Source organism: Schistocerca cancellata, chromosome 9, assembly GCF_023864275.1.
Source record: "Schistocerca cancellata isolate TAMUIC-IGC-003103 chromosome 9, iqSchCanc2.1, whole genome shotgun sequence".
NCBI lineage: Eukaryota > Metazoa > Arthropoda > Insecta > Orthoptera > Acrididae > Schistocerca > Schistocerca cancellata.
Genome location: NC_064634.1, coordinates 438,308,762 through 438,332,325, shown reverse-complemented (window position 1 = coordinate 438,332,325; position 23,564 = coordinate 438,308,762). Strand labels below are relative to the sequence as shown.

The 23,564-nt window shown below is 42.7% G+C and overlaps 1 protein-coding gene across 1 annotated transcript in view; it reads left to right on the top strand.

Moving 5' to 3' along the window:
* LOC126101469 (neuropeptide F receptor-like) overlaps positions 1–23,564 on the top strand; it is a gene marked incomplete at its 5' end in the record, with an annotated part of 406,925 nt that overhangs the window by 27,126 nt on the left and 356,235 nt on the right. The window contains one exon of the mRNA XM_049912119.1: positions 13,037–13,389. Within this exon, the coding sequence (XP_049768076.1) occupies positions 13,037–13,389 (353 nt within the window). The remainder of the gene's footprint in view (positions 1–13,036; positions 13,390–23,564) is intronic.

Here is a 23,564-nt window from a genome sequence, read left to right as displayed (position 1 = left end):
CATCAGTCGCCTAGAACGTAGAACTAATTAAACTTAACTAACCTAAGGACATCACACACATCCATGCCCGAGGTAGGATTCGAACGTGCGACCGTAACGGTCGCGCGGTTCCAGACTGTAGCGCCTTTAACCGCTTGGCCACCACGGCCGGCACGGCACATAAAAATCGTGGGGCTGGTGAGGGATCGTACGTGAGACCTTCGTATCCGTAGTCTTGCTCTGTATCACCTTGCCACCATGCAGCCAACACTGTGGTTTCTGCTTGTCATTAAAATTAAGGGTCTCTCGTTTATGCCTGCGTTGACAGTTGCGTGTCCCTTAGGAGACCTTACCTTTGGGATTACAATCGTATACGTGTGTGTAAACCCTTCCAGTGCCCACTCAAGGAAGACAAGGATACCTAGTCTAGCTTCAATATTACAAATACGCCTCAGTTTGTGGATGAACGCAGACTTGGGTTGATAATAATTTGGAATATTTATCAGTACTGTACCCATTGGTGTGAAACTCGTTTTCTACCAATGATTCCCACAGCTACAGGAACACTACTTTAATGCCTCTTACACAAAATACTTACGCAGTGCTATCAGACGAAAAGATCAACCTGACACAAACTGTGGGAAGTTTGTTTTACAACCTTCGTACCTGGATAAAGAGCTTTTCCTATTTGAGATATCTGTGAACGTTGCTGCATAAGACGATTTAAGAAGAAACTAAATTCATTCAGCTACGCCAATGTTTAAAGAAATCGTGTTAACGGCACTAAATCGTGGTTTGTAAATCGTTTACCAGCCGTACTCTGCCGAATTTCGCTCGTTCGAAGGCAAAAAGCTTACTGACAAATTTCACAGAAGGAAAAGGGGGACGAAATGTCACCCACTGGAAGATCATGTTATTTTATTTAAGTGATTACAAAACCAGGTAAAACGAACAGTGAGGTTGTCAGTAAAAGCACATTACTGTTGTCAGTATGATGTTGCTCTCCCCAGGGCCTGTAATGATAATGGGCCCGTTTAAATCAGGCATAATGTATACAGAAGTGGAAGAGAGAGCACCACGATATTCAACATTCCGTATGCATTGCACACAGAAATTAATGTTACAGTGTACTTATGGAGCCCAATGGGTTAATATCGCATTTTCCGGTGAGAAAGAGCACTGGCAAACAGTATTCGCTACATTAGGTTACTTAAACTGGTGTCACTCTGACCTAGAATTTATGGTCAGCGTAAGGTCAATGGGTCGGATTCGGGTTTTGCAACTGTGAAATACTTTTCCACATTACAGAAGCGAATATTAAATGTGAACTAATACTGCGAAAATTTTGAACTTGGTTAGCTCAGAATGAAGATCTTTCTGTTTATATCAAAGGAAAACAATTGATTTTCTAAAACATTCTCTGTCACGCACAACTTTAAACAGGTCACGTCGACCAAATCATATGGGAGAACTGACAGCGACGTATATCGGAAGACAGTAGGATCCCCTTGCTTTTGGTTTGGCAGTATTCGACAGCCATTTCTAGGCGCAGGTAAATGAAGAAAGACATTGCGTTTTTGTTATCAAGTGACATCTTCATCAATTACTTCAGTTTTAATGTAATCTACGAGCAATTTCTGATGTTTGATATTAGCATGAAAAGAATTCCGTAGACAGGGAAACAACCTGTTCTTGGACAACTACTTCTATAATGACCAAAACGACTTTAATGATTTTCAAGCACATGTGTTCCAGCAGCAGTATGAAGAAAATGATAGTAATAATGACGGTGATAATCGAATTATCCGGTAACTTCACACTTCACAGTGGATTTTCTCGAGCTAAGAAATTTCCTGAATTAGTGAAAATTTCAAAATGGCTTCAAATCGAGGTTGTGACGCCTAGAAGAGTCTTTACATCCTGCTGACATGAGAATAGCATAATCTCCACGTCAGAAACTTGCTTCTACTTAAACATTTAACAGACTCGCGTTTTTTCCCACCGTGACTAGTTTAGTAAGCTAAGCACATCATCCATTACAGCACACTCCTGGGGCTGGGAAATATGGCCACAATGGTCTGGTGGAACGAACTATCACAAGTGCAATGCGTGAGTTCAGGCATTTACTTTTAAGTGGCACAAACAGATTTACTTTACCTCTGGTAACCTCAGGAGAAAGCTGTTATAATCCAGAATCCGCATTAAACGTCACGTTCCTTCATTCCAAACTGGGCAGAGCCGGTTTACGTTGGAAAATGACATAGGTGGAGGTCAGGGTAAACAGATATACTGTCACCAGTAAACTTACTTACATTAGAAAATTTTATTTTATTTGATGAACTGATAGCCATCTAATGGAACAGGGCTCTTATTTTACTTGTACTTGATTGAACTAGAGACGTTGAAAAATGTGGTGCTGGACTGAGATTCGAATTCATATCTCCTCTTTCGAGGATCTGAATCTCTCGGAACAGTATAGTTCAATCATTTCATTCCTTTTCCCAAGACTGCAGTCTTCTCTAGGTCTCCTCCAAAGGTAAATATGTGGGTCCGAATCCTGATCCAGTACAAAAATATTGGTAATTTCATTTCAAGCCCTATCACGTGCACACAGGCCTGCTAGTGAAAATTAACGTTCATTTTTAATGTCTGTTCATGTTGCCAACAATTTCTGGTCAAACACGCACACATCTTACTGTTGGTGAGTAAGCAATTGATACTTAAGCAATATTCGTGGGCAATAAAGAAGAACGATAGGAGTGCGGTTCGTTTGTCGCTCAGGAACAAACATTTGTGTCCTTATTTTAGATTCAAACACCTGGCAGCTGGCAAGAAAAACCGATACGTAACATTTGATTTTACTTAGTTAACAATCCAATTACGTCTTGGGTTCGTATCTCCGTCGCAGAACTTCATATCATGCGCTTCATCTTTAAATGCATACACACTTCGTTACTTCTGAATTGAGATATACCAGACATCTTTCATGGTTAGTTAACAGGGATGAAAGGGTCTTGATTACGAAAACTATCGTGTTTTATTTTCAAATTTAGATTTGGTTACTGATATAGGCGAAAATTTCGGTACTTCATGACTCTTCATGGATAGTCAGCAATATGATATGATTAGATTAGATTAATACTTGTTCCACAGATCATGAATACGACATTTCGTAATGATGTGGAACGAGTCATTTTAATGAAAGATTTCTTTACATACCAGTATTCAATTTCTTTCCAACAATTTTTTACCCTCTCTCTCTCTCTCTCTCTCTCTCTCTCTTTCTCTCTCTCACAAACACAGACACACACCCACATTCTCTTTTCATTTTTATTTGTTTGTTGTGCTCGACTATTGGCGAGGCACAAAAACGTCCGTGAATGAGTTTCTTAGTTTTGAGTACAGTTACGAAAGAAATATAAAAACAACTATGAGAGTTACTGATTTATGACGCTTAGTAGAAGTCAGTTCTGAGTATTATTAGTAACTAAGCTCCAGTCCCTAAACCTAGTTACAGAAATGCGAATCAGACGCAGTACATATTCCAGGCCGTAGCAGCCGCGTCTTTGAGGCGCCACCTATGGTCACTTCCCAGCCGGCTGTAGGATCACATCGGTTCGTCTTCTTCCTGCTGGTAATGTAACTGAGATTTCGCAACAACGCAAGGTATGTTTGGGAACTCTGTGATCGACGAATTACTTCCTGGTGTGCATGGAATTAAGCCTCAAAGTTCACTTGGTTTCTCGTGTCATTTCCATTGAATAACCTGAGTTGTTATCGCTTGAGGTGTAACAGAAGATTGTAAATTTACAGTTTTCAGCCCAGCAAAGTCATTGAACGTGGAAATCGCAACTATTCTCGTCCTGTAGTTAGCGATTTACGAGTTCTAGCCACTATTGGCCTTGTAACAGGAATGCGCAAACCGTATCTATCCGCTAGCTCTGTGTTGACGTGCTGACCTGTAGCAACGCGACTGTTATGGTTCGCGCTTCCAGTCTCACAGAGTGTAACGTTTTTATCCCTTCTGTGTAAAAGCTGCAAGCAGTCAGATCAAACATAGATAAGCAAATCGTAAGAAAATACTTTCAGCTCATAGTGCAATGGTGAAAAACTTACAATGCTGCACAACAGGTAACGCCTCTTTCCGCTGCTGACAAGCAAATTTTGGGTTTCTAGGTATACGTAACTTTATTTATGAAATGCCACGTTTGCGTACCTGTTGAGTATGACACAGCATAAAATTTAAACACAGACCCAATCGAAATCTAAGTGAGTAGTATTTTACTAATTCGTGCAGATAGAGGCAGGCTTGTGTACAGATACTCAGTTTTGTTAAAATAGACTTTCGTCGTAAGGTAATCGTGGGTAATTTTATTTCGTTTCTTATAATACAGTGCACAGTTTTTGTAAGGTTTCTTTTAGTGTTGTTAAAACAATACTAAAGATGAGAGAGAAATTAATCATCAACGATATATGCGAATTCTCTGATGATATCTATAACAGTCTGACAACGCTTATGCTGTTTATTGATTACATGCATGTAGAAAACTTGTTCTAAGTTAAAGCTGTCAAACAAGGTTTGAATAAGAATAAAATGCCACTACCAGACGACAGATAATGCAGAAAATACTTTTCGGACTATTTTGGCACGATGCGCTCTCCCCATACATAATACAAAAGCTTCGAGACGCATCTGCTGCCTGGCCGTCTATTGAACCCGAAAAGAACAAAATGACACAGAAGTTAGCCTTTTTTCCACATGCGACTATTTTGAGTTGAGAAGTGAAGAGAATTATGTTCAAAGTTCCATTAAATTGATAACTTCAGCAGACAGCAGAACTGCGTTTAAAAAAATGTAGTAGCGAATGTAATAAAACACGCGACATCTTATCAACAGTGCGCGACGCTTACCGTTAAGCTACTAGCTGTCACGTAACTACAGCACTTCTGGAAGTGAACAACAGTTCCTCCAGAACTTCGGCATTCCACAGTGCTGTGAGATAATGCATATGGCCGGATGTAGACTTCTGAGAGACAGACAGTTACAGCATTTATTTTGCACTGCACGATGGTTTCAACAAATAGATAGCGCAATAGAGTAGCTCAAATGGAAAGGAACACTTCCTATTTAAATTTATGCATCCTACACTGTTGGCAGTTCTGTGTAGGTGGCAGTTACGTTATTTTATTTCGGTGATTACAAAATGGAGTCGATTGTATGCACTGGGTAGCCAAGGCAGCTAGTTCATGGCGATTCAGTCAACCAAGTAAATGAATGTACTGAACATCCTGAAAACCACTACAGGGAGCCTGTGTGTCAGAATTCACATCTTGTGTGCCGCAACGGTGCTCTGGTACAGAAATGAGTCGTAGCGAAGAGGGTTTGGTGCTCTGTTGTACTGATGATAGTTTCATATGATGCTTGTCTCTGTTCGATTCCAAAATCCGCCGAATTACTTATTTTTTTTCTTTAATAGGGAGAGGCAGATTCTATTCTCTTCTGGCTACATCAAGTGAAGAAGGTGTAATGACATTGTGGTCTGAAAATCACATTAAACATGATATTTCTTCTCTACCAAGTAGACGTTAGGTGGAACCACAATAAACTAGAGTGGCGGCATGTAGAAGCTCTATCACCAGTAACCTTTCTTATACTAGTTATTTATTTCTAGTGACGAAACAAACCCTGAGTATGGTCACTGGTCACTTATTCCGTCTTTTATTTGAGCTTCTGTATGTCGATAAAATTGGTTCTGAACTGGGAATGCAACTCAGACCGCCCTTAACGCGGAATTTCATCCCTTCGTGACAATACAGCTCGACTACAACTTGTTGTTTGTTCAAAACTGCAGATTCCTCAACATCTCCACATATTGCGCATGAATGGGTTGGAATCCTGGCCAAGCACTAAACTTTTCAGTATGTATTATCAAGCTATAGCATGAGAACACCTATCTGCTGGTGGATAATAATTTTTATTTTTAATGCATTTTCATTCGTTGTCAACACTAACGATATCTGACGTTTTTGACTCCCAGTGAGACGCAGAACTATTGGCGAGATAACTGTAAGTTCAAGGAGTTTATTCCGAGCTGCTGGTGAAGAAAAATTCGGTAAGTGTCGTCTGTTTGTGTGTAGTCAACAACGAAATGTGTGGGGTTCGATTCCTAGTCAGCACTGAATTCTTTGTCATATTTTTTCTAGTTCAAACATGCTCACATATCGCTGCTGGTGTAACAAACCCATACTTAACGTTCCTTCTCTCTAGAGTATAACAGCGATATGTGCCGGGTTGGAGTACTGGGAAGGAAAAAATCAATGTTTCGTCTCGTCATTTCAGTTAATACATCTAGCTACTGCCGAGAAAATCCGATATGCCAAAGTTGATTGTGCTTCGATAACAATCCGATTAGGTTATGGGTTCGAATCCCTGCCCAACACAAAGCTTTACCTCACTGCATTTCAAGTAAGTTACTTGTGAAGAAGCAGTATTTAACATCTCTCGGTAGTTCGTTAACAGGGACAATAGACGCTGGGTAGGAATTCGCGACCTATAAAAATGTTTACGTTATGTAATTTAAAGTTGATATTAGTTAACTGATACTGTCTAAAATCGAATTATACCACACTCTTTATGCCTAGTCAGGAATGACTGTTAATTTCCGTCAGTCACGAAATGTTTTTTTGCATGACCTGGGTTTGAATCCATATGCAGAACGAGTCGATTCGTCGCGTCATTTGAAGTTCATACATATCCTCAACTAGCTGCTCTTGAATATCGTAAATTTTTAATGACATTTTGTGTTAAATAACAAGTATGGTATGTTACTTTGAAGAGGAAATCATGAATACGACGAACTTACTACGTGCATTACCTATCTGACGTAATAATGAGAGTGCTAACATTTCAGGTATGTCAGTTGTAGCAATAAATGCAAGCTTACAAGCCTTAAGGACAGTCTTGTCTGTGATGAGCTGTTCCCTGATATTTGTAGTATCGTGTTATTACTTTACATCTTGAGTTAATGCGATGATGATGATGATGTTTGGTTTGTGGGGCGCTCAACTGCGTGGTTATCAGCGCCCGTACAATTACCCAATCTTTGCTCAGTCCAATTTCGCCACTTTCCGGGATGATGATGAAATGATGAGGACAACACAAACACCCAGTCATCTCGAGGCAGGTGAAAATCCCTGACCCCGCCGGGAATCGAACCCGGGACCCCGTGCTCGGGAAGCGAGAACGCTACCGCGAGACCACGAGCGGCGGACAGGTATTGCGATACAGAGCAGTGTTTTCTAGTGGTGACTTGTTGGAACCATTTTCAATAGTCAAACGACTGTATCAAGGAGCGATTAGAGGACCTGCTAGACAGCTGCGTTATGTGGGTTGCATGGGAATCAGGCGAAGTGCAATCCAGGTAGTTCGGATACTTTTGAGCATGACTGTACTTCGTTAACAATCCGATTAGGTCCTGGGTTCGCATCCCTGTCACAAGCTTTATATAACGGTATTTCAATTTTAAGCATGAGCATGCCTTGTTCCTTGTGAATGACACCATATTAAACGTCGTTGGGGGTAGTTCCTTGGACGGTAACTGTTATGACAGGATTCCCAGTTCAGTAGAAACATTTTCGTCATTTATTTTCAGGATCTGAATTGATAACTGTACTGGTGCAAACGTCTATACTTCACGTCTCTTTATGCCTAGTGATCGAGTCTCAATAAGGCACAAACAAAGCTTAGCTTAGTTAGCAATGGCTATAGGTGCTGGGTTTGAATCCAGGACCAGAACGACGACGTTGGTCATGTCATTTGAAGTTCAAATATGCGTACACGTAGCTGTTGATGTGTTACGAGAACAATGATATTACTGGTGATTCGCTGTTAATGTTGAGATTTCCTTAGAGTGCTTGTTGCCGTTAATCGCGTTTTTCTGCTGGTTCGTCCAATATCCAGTTTCCCGAGCCACTCGCCGTTGAGCGACCTTCAGCATGTGGATGGAAAACCTTTTACAGAGCGAAAAACTTTTTTCAAATTGTCGTACAGCTTTGTAACTCCATATATTGTCTCAAGTATTTAATTTTGACTAAGGATTACTGTACGATATATGTAAAATAATTCGTTTTCTCAGAACTTTTGGAATGTCACTTGTTCTAATTAAGGTTAGATTATGAGTGTTATGGGGTGTCTCATCGCTAAGAACGTGTTTTCTAATACGTTTTGTATGACGATATTAGTTGACACTTAGACTGACTGCCATAAAGACCTTTGGTCTCTTAGTAGTCTCTTGCGGTACCCATTGTGCGTAGTCAAATGACTATACCACACGGGCTTTTGGTGTTTAGACGACCTGCAACACAGCTACGTTATGTTGGTTGTATTCGGCAGTGACCCACATTTTTTTCTGTCAAGTGTACATGTTGTATTCATCAGAATCGAGAGTTGTCATGCCATTTACACAGAAATGGTTTTACTTCTGTATGACGGAATGAATGGTATTACTTCCACCCATATCTATTTCCTTCTTTCTTCAAAGGGAGCAATTTTGATGGATGCGATTTTCTCTTTCAGTCCCAGTGCCTTTTAAATCTTGCTTTCTAAAAACTAACTAACTGAGATTGGTAAATAAAGTTGTCAAAATGAAGGTGTAAATAGTTTAAGACTTCTCATTAATACTTAGCATAACTTTCAGTTAACAATGAAAATTGCTGCGTGGAGTGGCCGAGCGATTCTGGGAGCTACTGTCTGGAACCGCGTGACAGCTCGGTCGCAGGTTCGAATCCTGCCTCGGGCATGGATGTGTGTGATGTCCTTAGGTTAGTTAGGTTTAAGTAGTTCTAAGTTCTAGGGGACTGATGATCTTAGAAGTTAAGTCCCATAGTGCTCAGAGCCATTTGAGCCATTTTTGAACAACGAAAATGTATGTGTCCATGTACTAAAAATGATGTTGCATAAATTTCAATAAATGACATGTGATTGTTGGTTTATGAAGGAAAAATTTAAATGTTTCGAACCTCAAAGATACAATATTTCAATTGTTATATTTACCATAAATCCATGGTGTGCTGAGATTCTGGCTGCACAAAAGATGTTTAAGTTCAACAGCCAATTGTTCCCTGTAGGGGACTGTTCTCACGACTACTTACAGGCGGCTGAAAGAACAGATGTTCAGCAATCGTTAAATAGGCATAACATGATTATACGAGTGGGAGTCAAAGGAAAACCTTAAACTCTTTTTAATTCCTTTTATTGAACGAAAGTGGAACACAATTGAATAATTTTTCGAAACATTCCTCCTGTCGCTCAACATACTTCTTCCAGAACGTAGAATGTGCACAGATGTCTCCGAAAAAGAAAGCTTCTTTTGCTTGTGTTTGTCGCCACTCGTCGACCGCCTGCTGCACCTCTTCATAGGAACGAAAATTCCTCCCTCCCATCGCTTATCTGAGTGGTTAAAACATGCGGTAATCACTCGGTGCGAGGTTCGATGAGTACGGCCCATGTGGCAGAATGTCAAAGCGCTGGTCATCGTTGGTTGCAAGTGTTACACGGGCAGTTTGAGGTCAAGCTTTGCCGTGTAGCAAAATGACATCTGTAGACAGATGTCCACATCGCTTCGATCTTATTGCAGTCTGACTCTGATCTTTTTAACAATTTTGAATATTTACTATCAAAAACAGTCGCGATCACAATTTACTTATTACGGCGACCGCTTTCGACCACTACGGTGATCATCTTCAGACCAATGAGCGAGAACCTCCTTCTGCTGGGGAATCACACACTGGTGATGATGTTTCCCCGAGACATGACCGCAGCTAGTGGTCTAGGGGCTAGCATTGCTGCCTCTGGGTCACAGGGTTCGATTCCCAGCCGCGTTGGGGACTCTCTCTGCCAGGGGACTGAGTGTTTGTGTTGTTCTCATCATTCCAGCACCACCACCTCCATCATCATCATCATCATTTATGAGAATGACTAGTTGGATTGTGAAAAGAAAATTGACTATGTAAAAACTGGGACTTTGGGCGCTGACGACCGCGCAGTTGAGTGCCCCATAAACCAAGCATCATAATAATCATCATGGTCATCATCATCATCATCAACATCATCATCCACAAGTCATGTAGTGTTCCAAGACAACGCCTCGTTTATTCCAAAACAGAGTCAGCAAAACATTCCCTGCAGACGGCTGCGACCGGAATGTTTTGGGTTTTAGTGATCAAGAATGGCGTCATTCCGGGCCTGCTATCTGTGTTTCGGGTTAGTTGCAGGTTTCATCTCGTGTGGTAATTTTCGCGAAGAAGCCATGAGCTCGTGTTTCAAAGCGCCATAAAAGTTCTTCATACACTCCTGGAAATTGAAATAAGAACACCGTGAATTCATTGTCCCAGGAAGGGGAAACTTTATTGACACATTCCTGGGGTCAGATACATCACATGATCACACTGACAGAACCACAGGCACATAGACACAGGCAACAGAGCATGCACAATGTCGGCACTAGTACAGTGTATATCCACCTTTCGCAGCAATGCAGGCTGCTATTCTCCCATGGAGACGATCATAGAGATGCTGAATGTAGTACTGTGGAACGGCTTGCCGTGCCATTTCCACCTGGCGCCTCAGTTGGACCAGCGTTCGTGCTGGACGTGCAGACCGTGTGAGACGACGCTTCATCCAGTCCCAAACATGCTCAATGGGGGACAGATCCGGAGATCTTGCTGGCCAGGGTAGTTGACTTACACCTTCTAGAGCACGTTGGGTGGCACGGGATACATGCGGACGTGCATTGTCCTGCTGGAACAGCAAGTTCCCTTGCCGGTCTAGGAATGGTAGAACGATGGGTTCGATGACGGTTTGGATGTACCGTGCACTATTCAGTGTCCCCTCGACGATCACCAGTGGTGTACGGCCAGTGTAGGAGATCGCTCCCCACACCATGATGCCGGGTGTTGGCCCTGTGTGCCTCGGTCGTATGCAGTCCTGGTTGTGGCGCTCACCTGCACGGCGCCAAACACGCATACGACCATCATTGGCACCAAGGCAGAAGCGACTCTCATCGCTGAAGACGACACGTCTCCATTCGTCCCTCCATTCACGCCTGTCGCGACACCACTGGAGGCGGGATGCACGATATTGGGGCGTGAGCGGAAGACGGCCTAACGGTGTGCGGGACCGTAGCCCAGCTTCATGGAGACGGTTGCGAATGGTCCTCGCCGATACCCCAGGAGCAACAGTGTCCCTAATTTGCTAGGAAGTGGCGGTGCGGTCCCCTACGGCACTGCGTAGGATCCTACGGTCTTGGCGTGCATCCGTGCGTCGCTGCGGTCCGGTCCCAGGTCGACGGGCACGTGCACCTTCCGCCGACCACTGGCGACAACATCGATGTACTGTGGAGACCTCACGCCCCACGTGTTGAGCAATTCGGCGGTACGTCCACCCGGCCTCCCGCATGCCCACTATACGCCCTCGCTCAAAGTCCGTCAACTGCACATACGGTTCACGTCCACGCTGTCGCGGCATGCTACCAGTGTTAAAGACTGCGATGGAGCTCCGTATGCCACGGCAAACTGGCTGACACTGACGGCGGCGGTGCACAAATGCTACGCAGCTAGCGCCATTCGACGGCCAACACCGCGGTTCCTGGTGTGTCCGCTGTGCCGTGCGTGTGATCATTGCTTGTACAGCCCTCTCCCAGTGTCCGGAGCAAGTATGGTGGGTCTGACACACCGGTGTCAATGTGTTCTTTTTTCCATTTCCAGGAGTGTATATGACAATGCATGGCTCTTTCAGTTGTGGAGTGAGCTGCGTGGCCCTTTCTTGCAGACATTTTGCGAACCTTAAGCAGCTCATGAATGATGGATGTGCTGAGCCATGGCTAACGTTCAGGTCTACGGCTTTTTCATCCACCAACACGCAGTTATCTTCCAGCACAATGGCTTCAACTGCTGCAGTAGACTCTGTGACAATGCGGTGTGCCTGACCCGTTCGCTGAGTGTGTGTCGTAGAAGTCACGACATTTCCTAATTTTCTAATCCACTCATACATTTTCTGCTGTGTTGGACATGCATGACCATACTGACCCTAAATTTGCAGATTGATTTCAATAGGTTTCGTACCCTCACTGCCCAAAAAGTACGGCAGAACGCTGTTCTTCCTTGATGCATGTCTCAAGTGGTGCAGCCATTATTAACTGGCATTATAGGCGCCTTTGGCATTTCTGTAGTATACTGCCGCCTGCAGGGCTTTCCTTACGTCGTTGTAACAAGAGTGCCAACGTATGGAACAACTGCTCGAAATGACGATTTTGTAGCTGATTGTTACCGAAAAGTCAGTTAAGGTCAAGTCTTGTAAAGTGTACCATAAATGTAACGCTGGCCACTAATGCGTTAATTAGTATCAAGGTTACAGAATGAGATTTTCACTCTGCAGCGGAGTGTGCGCTGATATGAAACTTCCTAGCAGATTAAAACTGTGTGCCGGATCGAGACTCGAACTCGGGACCTTTGCCTTTGGCGGGCAAGTGCTCTACCATCTGAGCTACCCAAGCACGACTCACGCCCCGTCCTCACAGCTTTACTTCTGCCACTATCCGAGTTCGAGTCTCGGTCCGGCACACAGTTTTAATCTGAGAGGAAGTTTCATATCAGCGCACACTCCGCTGCAGAGTGAAAATCTCATTCTGTAACCTTGATACTAATTAACGCATTAGTGGCCAGAGTTACTTTTATGGTACACTTTACAAGACTTGACTTTAACTGACTTTTCGGACTTTGCAGATAACCTTTCTTAGCCGGCCACTGTGGCCAAGCGGTTCCAGGCGCTTCAGTTCAGAACCACGCTGCTGCTATGGTCGCATGGATGTGTGTGATGTCCTTAGGTTAGTTAGGTTTAAGTAGTTCAAAGTCTAGGGGACTGATGACCTCAGATGTTCAGTCCCATAGTGCTTAGCGCCATTTGAACCATAATCTTTCTTCAGGTAATGGAGGTAGTAGCATTACTAGTAGTTATAGCTGTAGCGTCGGTGGTAATCCGGTTCTCCATGTCTGACCGCAGGCGACGAGCATCTTCGTGTCGACGATGAGCATCACGGCGATCGCCCTGGACCGCTACCACGTGATCGTGTACCCGACGCGCGAGAGCCTCAAGAAGGTGGGCGCGGCGGCCATCCTGTCCCTCATCTGGCTGCTGTCGCTGGTGCTGGCGTCGCCCATGTTCGTGTGGCGCTCGCTGGACCAGCACGAGCTCAACCTGCCGGGCCTCCAGTACGTCTCCTACTGCGTCGAGAAGTGGCCCGTGGCGCACGGCCGCGCCTACTACTCTGCTTTCTCGCTCGTTTTCCAGTACCTGCTGCCCATCATCACCGTCACCATCGCCTACTCGCGCATCTGCAGGAAGCTCCGCTACAGGTAGGACACACACTCAAGTTATGTTTCTGCCGTGCCGTCCAGGACCTAGTGCCCTCCCTATCCATCATTAACGCCCTCACGTGGCGTCTGTAGTAAACACGTGGCACACTTACTGAAACTGTGAACAACTACTGCCACATCCAATATGTACTGCCCATGCTTACAGTTACTGTCACCATCGCGTACACGTGCGTATGTCTGAAGCTCTGATGCCATGTAGGACATGCAGTAAAATTTTCACCATCTGCTTCAGAATATGTAGGCTTCTCTGCTACAGGTAGGTTACTCAGTCATAATCTCCAGTATATACTGCCCATCAGTACCATCGTATATCGTAAAAAACAGGTAGCTGATAATCTCTGTCAACTACTAGTCCTACTTCCAACACACGATGTTAATCATCATCATCATCATCATCATCATCACCACCACCACCACCACCATCACCAAATCTCACGTTCGTGGGAATGTCCGCTACAGATAAGAAATGAAATCAAGTTGTCAGTTACTACTCTGACTTTTAGTACACACTGCTTATCACCACAATCATCAGTGTCTACTCATGGACCTACAGAGAACAGGCAGGACACTTACTCAGACTTTCAACTACTAAACATCCAGTACCTTCCCCACACAATCATAATTATCGTTAACTATATGTGCAATTTTAATAAGCACCGCAGTAGGCCTGTCACACACTAAAACTACCACTTATTACTGACTGCTGCTCCTGTAGCAACCTCTTTTACAGCAATCATATAAAGTCCAATTATCAACTAATAGTACACCATCAAATATCGACTTACCACCATCACATAACTACACAAATCCAGAAAACAGTAAGTCAACGGCTTGAAATGCCAACTTTCACGACTTCTAACACCTGAAACTCGGGAACGTTATCACCATTTCCTACTTGGCAGTTTGTAAGAAGCTTCCTGTAGGGGGGTGCACGCTCATGTTTCCAGTTATTACTGCAGCTTCCAATAAGTGCCACCCATAATTGCAGTAATAATCACAATCGCTCACATTTACATCTGTTTGAAGCTGCAGTAATGGACTAAAAATGCAGTAAAATTAATAGTTCACTTATTAGTTGATATAAGTCGGTTCCACCCTTCCTTTTATGACGACTTGAACTCTGCTGACGATACATTCAGTAAGGCATATGGATATCTGTGAAGAAATGGTACCCCATTCTTCCTCAGACGCGCTAGTGATTAGGACACTGGATCCTGCAGTGAAGTCGACGTTGAACTGTCTCTGATGGATATGTTACTCGGGTGACATCCAGCGATTAGTACACGTTCGAAGTCACTGAGTTATATTTGCTGATCCACTCTGCTGTTACTGCTTTTCCGCAGACAACGCAATGTTCCTCCCCTATTTATCCGAATTCACCTCTCGTTATATCCAATGTTCACTTCCGTATTACATTGCAGTGACCTTTGACATGGTAGCGTATTTGTATGACATCAGGTGAATGTATAAAATAGCAATTACCATCTGGTGCACTCACATGGGCAATAGCCTCAACTCAGTTTCCGCCTGCAACGCAAGCTGCCCGGCGCTCCTCTACCTATGGCCGTGTTCCGTGTCGTCCGGGTGATACAGCAGCTTGTACATGCAAAGGTGTACAGGCTACAGTTCTCCGTCACTTCTTTCATGCGAGCTACAGCTAAGGGATTCACTAGCAGTGGTACAAATTACCCGCCTCATATACTATGCAGTGGCGATCATAATTAAAAATGGTAAATTGGGTACACCATCTATTTAACAGCAACAATGTAGGAAAAGATAGGTTGCTACTCATCGTAAAGATAACGAGCTAAGTTGTAGACAGGCACAATTAAAAAACACACACAATGGCAAGTTATCAAAATTTAAGTGAAATTGAACGTGGTGTTATAGTCGGCGCACGAACGATGGGGCACAGTATCTCCTAGGTAGCGATGAAGTTGGGATTTTCCCGTACGACCATTTAACGAGTATGTCGTGATTATCAAGAATCCGGTAAAACATCAAATCTCAGATATAGCTGCGGTCGGAAAAATACCCTGCAAGAACGGGACCAAGGACAACTGAAGGCCATCCTTCAACGTGACAGAAGTGCAACCCTTCCGCAAAAAAATGGTTCAAATGGCTCTGAGCACTATGGGACTTAATTTCTAAGGTCATCTGTCCCCTTGAACTTAGAACTACTTAAACCTAACTAACCTAAGGACATCACACACATCCATGCCCGAGGCAGGATTCGAACCTGCGACCGTAGCGGTCTTACGGTTCCAGACTGTAACGCCTAGAACCGCTCGGCCACCCCGGCCGGCAACCCTTCCGCAAATTGTGGCAGATTTCAGTGCTGGGCCATCAATAAGTGTCAGCGTCGAATCATTCAACGAAACGTCATCGTAAGAGCATTCAGACCCGAAGACCCACTCGTGCACTCTTGATAACTGCACGACACAAAGCTTTACGCCTCGCCTGGGTCCGGCAACACCGACATCGGACTGTTGATGACAGGAAACATGTTGCCTGGTCGGACGAGTTTCGTTTCAAATTCTATCGAGCGGATGGACGTGTATGGGTATGGTGACAACCTCATGACCCCATTGACCCTGCATGTCAACAGGGGACTGTTCAAGCTGGTTGAGGATCTCTGATGGTGTGAGGCGTGTGCGGTTGGAGTGATATGTGACCCCTGATACGTCTAGACACGACTCAACAAGTGATCTGTATGTAAGCATCCTGCGTGATCACCTTCATCCGTTCGTGTACATTGTACATTTCGACGGACTTGTAAGTTCCAGCGGAACAATGCGACACCCCACACGTCCAAAAAAATGGTTCAAATGGCTCTGAGCACTATGGGACTTAACAGCTGTGGTCATCAGTCCCCTAGAACTTAGAACTACTGAAACCTAACTAACCTAAGGACATCACACACATCCATGCCCGATTCAGGATTCGAACCTGCGACCGTAGCAGTCGCGCGTTTCCCGACTGCGCGCCTAGAACCGCTAGACCACGGCGTCCGGCCCACACGTCCAGATATTAGGCACATATACCAGTTGCTTTGGCTCTTCAGTGTATTTACTCACAGTTACGTAGTTTCTGATACTGACCGCAATACACAATGTCTACGTACTTCTACTAAAGTTCTCCTACTTAATGTGCTTGAGAAATTACAGATACGATACCAAGAGCCTAAATTATTTCGAAACACACGACAGTAGTTTTCAGCCTCTGTTTTATATGACTAATAAATCGTTGCATAACAACCAAGAAGAGGTATTGTCAAAAAAGTTTAATATATGAACACTGTTATTTTAGTTCTTCCTGGGCAGCATCGTGAAAGTAACTGTAATGAGCAGATCTATGCACACGTGTGTTCAACAGGGATATATTCCAGTTCTTCCCGTACGCTATATATTTTTCAAAGAAGAAGGGTTAAAGTGAACATTTTCATAATTTAAAACCATCAAGTATTCCGAAATAATCGCTAGAAGAATCTACGCAGAAATAGTGGAAAGAAGTCAGTCCTCACGACGGAATTAATCGTGGAAAAATGCATTTATACATGATTCTGTCTTCAAGAGCGAAGTGATGGCTGATTATTTTCTAAGATGTTTATGAAATATCTCCCGTTACTTGGCAGCTGCGACGTGTAGCGATCAGCGTAACATTTCCTACCGTCCCGTATTGATTGTTTGGTACGATGGCGTGCTGAAAAAAGCACTAATAAAACAGACGGTATTGACATTCGACATCCTTATTTGTTCGCGTCTCGATATGTGCAGCCGCCTGTTGCGAGAGGGCTCCGAATTGCAGCGTTTAGCATGGCCTACGTAACGCAACTATGTCGGTGCGTGAGCACCAGAGTGGTGTAATCAAGTTTCGAATTCGAAGAGTTAGTCCACACATGGAGCACCTTCATCTTCAGCATGACAATTGCAAATCACACTCGAGGGCTGCGACATTTGCAGCCATCCGACCATCCTCCGTACAGTGTAAGTAGTTTGTTTGTTTGTTGACAGCGCTATAGATTGTGTTAATATCGCTGACAGCGCTCTGCACCCTCGGCAAGAGATTCTGTGGTTGGACGGAGTAGCCGTTAGCGAGTGGATAGAGAAGTGTATGGACATATTTTTCTTAATGGGGGCTCTGTGTTGGTAGGACGCGCAATGTAAAGTGAGATGTGATGATGATGTTTTGGATTGTGGGGCGCTCAACTGCGTGGTTATCAGCGCCCGGTAAAGTGAGATGAAATTACTTACAAGATAATATGCAAGGAAAGGTATGTTAATGGCTGCATGTTTGATAATGTTTGGGTAGTGGAATTATTGACTACTGTACAAGTTGGGTAACTGGATGTGACATGAAAGGTGAAATTTTCTAAATACATTGTTTGCTCTTCAACAAAACCTTTCTTTTGCTAACCATATGCCTCCTAATAGTTAGAGTCTGTAGTAGTGAGAATCCTTTTATGTAGCTGCTGTTGTTGCTACATGCTGTAATTGTTGTAGTTCGTGTTATGAACATTCTCTGCGCAGTAAGTGACTTATGAAAGAGAATGGGGTTTCCACTATCGGGATTGGTAATTGAAATGAGTTTCAGCAATAAACAGAGTTGGAGGTAGTTTCATATTTCTTTAATGTCATAATTTTTGGAATTGTATTATCGTTAGAATTTCTTGAAATTCCGGGCTATCCTTTTGTGTTAATTATTGGAAGTCATGTTGACAATGTATAGCATTCAGATTGCGTTGGGCTTGTATATTGTGAGTAATAAATGAATAGGTTAATTTTGAGTTGTCTTTGTCAGAGAAAATTCTATAGGTCAGTGTTTAATAAAAAAATTAATTAAAGAGTTAGTTTCAACAGTACCAACTTTGCTCCATCCGATTTTGATATGCTTCCAGAACTTAAGGAACACCCTTCAGGACTTAACTTTGATAGTGAAGAGGCGGTGCCTACAGAGGTGAGGTTCTGCCTCCGTCAACAAAGTCATACGTTCTACAGTGAAGACATCGACAAACTGGTTTTCCGTTGGGAGAAAGTGTTCGTCGCCAGAATGACTATGTTGAGAGATATATACGTATCCACGAGGAATAAGGATGTAGAATTTTAATCACGTTTGTTTTATTTAAGAAACTCTAAGAGTTTTCACATAAAAAATTTAGAGGCATTACGTTTCAGCAGCCCTTCGTAGTCCACCAGCTGCGCTATGTTTTTTGGATGGATGTACGTAAAGAATGATGTATCCTGTACGTATCTGTGACATCTTCGCTATATCAGCAAAGAAACGTTTCACCTACGCGTGTGTTTTTAATTGTTGGAACTCTTTTTAGGGGATTCTGGAACCATCCTATATTTAACAACGAATGGTAGTTACTGAAATTTTGCAAGTAGGCTTTCGCGGGTTAGTGGGCTTCTCACTTCAAGTGTCTGCCAGAGACTGTACCGTTCCGCCATGGGTCAAACAAACCCGTGACCATTGTCGTTGCCATTCTTTGTATTTGTTATTATATGAGAGACAGGTGCAAATAGATGCGCACTTATTTTTGCGTACTCACTTATTTTTGACTTTGGACAACAAAGATCATACAAGCAACAGAAGTTACAAAAGTGGCATACTAAAATATTTGCAATGCTCACAGTGGGAAATTAAATAAGTTCGAAGTACAAATATAAGTTCTTAATGTATAAGAATATACTAAAAGACGAACACCAGAAAGCCAGCGGTAGTTACAACACCGCCAAATTAACAATAATGCAATTTTCACAGTGGAACAATGATAAGACTGCGAAGTACAAAGATAAGTTCGTCATTTAAATTAAAAGAAACACAAAATTACGACTCAGGGTTGAACCAATCTGGTGTCAGAGGAGAATGGCATCCACAGCAACTTATAATTGAAAGTTGGGCAACGGCATCGTATGGAAAGATAATATCTTAACGTAAAGTAAAAACATAAACAGACGTCCAAGTTTTCGAACCGGGATAGTTTCACTGGACGACAAGACCCACGCAACTCATAGGTCATAGCTAAATACCGGCGAGCTGACGTGACAGACGTTATAAATTGACACTGTCGTGAAGGTAAAATTATGTGATGCCGTTTATTTTGCTCTTCAAAGCTAAGATTCTACTTTTATTCCAGGTTTCAAGCGCAAACTCTTGTAGAATCTACAAAAGGCCTGTACCAAATCAGCAGCGACTGCGAAGGGAATATCTCTGTACTAGCAATTTACTGACATTAAAAATTTGTAGGACGCATTACGGACAAATTTACGCCGTCCAGAGATCACTTTCTCACGTTGGCAGTGTATATTAACAACAGAAAATCAATTCTACGTGTCTGGATGCTCACTCCAGACATATTTCTACTCTGCGTCCGACATATACGAGCTTAGCTCGTGAGGAGATAACACTTGTTTCACCGACAGACGACAACTGAGTCTCTGGCCTTGGCAATATATGCCGGATGCCAGATGCGCAGCACGTACTGTGGAGGCTTACTGCTAATGGTTTTCGCCAGGCGCGTTGCCGTTGCATGTCCGCAAGAAGCGTGAGTGCGCCGCCGTGGCGAGAACGACGCAAATGTTTTCACAGCCACTGCGTAAGTGATATGTAAGGTATGGAATACACAACGGCGCCACATGAAAGAGAAAAACGAGCGAGGAGTCAGTTACTCTTTCGGTGTAATAGAATTTCAGATATTGAAGGTGGAAAATTCGAATGTACCTATTATCTTTAACAAACAATAAAAAAGCATTAAACGTACTTAACTAGCAAAATGTCATGTAATAGCGTTAAAATAGTACGACTGTGAATTAGTTTAAGAGTTTTTATTCTATAAAAATTCGTATTATAAGCAGGAATATTGAATTCGAAGTTTAAAAAACAATCTTAAGTACAAAATAAATTGCAAAACAATAATTGTAGTTGCTGCATTAGATGACAGAGTACAACAGGTGTTTGCAGAGGTATAGTTCTCGTTCGGTTTAAAATACGTAGTATAAAATAATATTAGTTTTCACCATTTCACGGAATAAGAAGAAAAACACAAAAGCAAAACGCCCTAGAAAAACAGTTAAATCGCCACGGAAAATCAGGTGAAATTCTACTCTTAATTCATTTGTAATATGTATAGTAGCGATATTTTTAATTTTTATTCATTATGAAGTTGAAGCACAACAAACAAAAGAAACTGTGTTAGATAAACAGCTAATGTAAGCAGCAGTATTAAATCTCGAAGAAATCAGCGAATGAAGGGGGTCATGTGGAATGTTCAAATGTACACTGCAGTAATATGTAAAGTGTCTAATTTTGTGGGTTGTTGCAACGACATGTCGAATCTATTTAAGGACAGCAGGAGAGTTCGTAGGATGAACTTGACGAGTCAATGCGCAGGTGGATGTGCGACCTGCCAGTCACCATAACAGTCACAAATTTTTCGGGTGACAAGCCTAGCGACAGTTTAAATTTCTGTGCGATTTCGAGGCCTTAAATAAGTTTCAACAGTCTCGTTTATGGAGTCCTAGATGGCAGCACGGTGTTAAAGACTTGTAAAATTTCTGCGTCGGTTTGTAAACTTTGAGAAGTTATCCGCAACTGACTTTTAAAACTTTGAATTGCAGAGGGACATGCTGCACTTAGCCCATTCTCGACCGAGCTCGCGGGTCGATTTTTGTTGCACTCGCAGTATTCAGCAACGATCGAGAAACATTTTAACTACTGAATAGCACCGAACTTGATTAAAGACATTGGTGTATCCATAATGCCCTCCGCCGTTCAGTTACTTTGTAGGACGGTAACAGAACAGTAACAGCATGATACGACAGGTGTTGGCCGTCCCCTACACAACAAAGGAGCCAACGAATTTTAAAAGTAGTTCATACACGTTTTGAATGCACTACACAAGGTAAGAGTTTTATTCACAGGGATAGTAGTAGTTTGCAATGTTGTGTATCCCCTGGTAACCCTACTTAGTGTTTTGCTGTTTTAGTGAGAGAATGAAGAAAAAAGGTTGAGAGAGAGGGGTAGTGATGGGGACAGAGAGAAAGAGACAAACAAGCAGAGAGAGAGAGAGAGAGAGTGATTTTTGGGGGGGGGGGGGGGGTGAGAGAGAGAGAGAGAGAGAGAGAGAGAGAGATAAGGGAATATTCTACATGCAGTTAACACTTGTGATGACTGAAATGTATGAAATAACGATAACAGAAGTACAACTGTCGTTGGCTTCGTCCTATTTAAGCTTCCAACAAGGACCTCTCGCTCCCTGAACTCTGGCAACAAACTTGCGAACCTCTTTGAAACGTGCGAACTTTGAGGCCTCCCCGTCAACTGTAGGTCGTAATTTGCTCTTGGGAAGGCAGAGAACAGCTTTTCCGTAATACGTGCGTGCAGGCTCCTCGTTTTTATGCGGTTGTCTCTCGGAACTTCGTAGCCTCATGAAAAATTTAAGCGCGGCTTCTGCAGTTTCCGTACAACTTCTCTCGCTGGTCACAACATGTGTGAGAACCTCACGGCAACTCCATGAAAGGGCTGGTATCGGATACAGACCACAGTGAGCCATTAAAACACTTACACTAGCCTCCTAAATGCTCTTTTATCTGCTGGACAAACGCAATTCCTCATAGCCTTTTTAGCATGCAAATTATTGCAACAGCTAGTAATACTTACAGTAGATGTAACGCTAATTGTAGCGATGATACGAATCGTCGGTATAGGGAAAACCTGCATAATATGGCCACCCGAAGAAAAATACTGCATTTCATATTTAAACTTAAGAAATATATCTGTATAAACTCTATAGATTCTTTAACTATAATACCATCGGTACGCATGAGACAGCAGGTATTATATGCGCGAATAAAAACAGGATTCTTCCAGGGCTCATATATGGCGTTCTGTTGGTGGTAGAAAGATAGGATCAAGTGGTTTGTATACCACTTGGACTAGGGACCATTCATATACCCAGCAGACGGACCATCTTACTGTAACTATCCTACAGTACAAGGTCAAATTCTGAACATTTCACACTTCCTCCAGTTTAGGCAAAAGGAACCAATCGGTTGATATCTTTTGCTTTAGATGTGGTCTACGGTGCGCCTTAAGGTTCTTGCGGAGCCACCATTTAGTTAATGAGCGATACGTGAGAAAACCATAAAATGATCTTCACCACATTTTTCGCCATCAGAAACATAAGTCTTATTAACTAACCACAGCAAACAGCTCAAATTTCAACGGTATATTCTCTAGGCATTTATCTAGGAGAGCCATCTTCCCATTTTTAACGATTCTTCCCCAATACCGGTAAAAACCCCAAAACATGTTGTTTGGGTACTAAAACCGAGTCGCAGATTCCAAGACAGTTTTGCGTAGCACGTGGAAGAAATTTTTATGGCATGTTCCTAAGATCACGATCGCGAACAAACCCGAAAATTTTAACTATCTTCCGAAACAATGTTCCTGGGGAAACATCAACTGAAATTAATTTTTTTTTCAGTAGAACAATCTAACATCGCATATAACTAGTTGAAATTTATTAATCAGGGGATCGGTTTCGATCGTGGTAAACACTGCTCCGGCGCTACATAGCGAGCTCCTCATCGCCAGATTCTCTCCAGCCGTCACATGGTGTGTTAATGATCTGATGATGATTGTACGACGGTCGAAACCGGTTACTTGACACCTAACTTTACATTTTAACAACTTACATGCGATCTTTCACTATTTTTATTTTTTTTATTTTTTGTGTTTTTAATATTTTTAAACGTTTCCAAGATACATACGTTCAAAGTTACCCTTCTTGTACAATTAAAATTCACTTATAAGGTCCAGTGTGAGCTGGAAACGTTTACAAAATGACGCAACACTGAGAAATATGCTTTAAACCGTCTCCGCTACTATCGGATGGATTCTGGTAATCACGTGTTGTAGTAATGTAGCACTGAAGCACAGCTTTGCATAGGTTACCTACCAAAACTTCCGTGACCCATAAAGTTCCTTACATAAGAGTGAAATGCCGTGTTATAGTAGGGAAGAGAAAGGAACCAAGAGAAAAATGCTCCTATTGGAGCACAAAAAAGGCAAATATGCTCCTGTTTAAAAGACTGACTGAAAAGTGGGGTAGCAGCTGTCTTGTTCTATCTTCCTTAGCACACTTAAATATT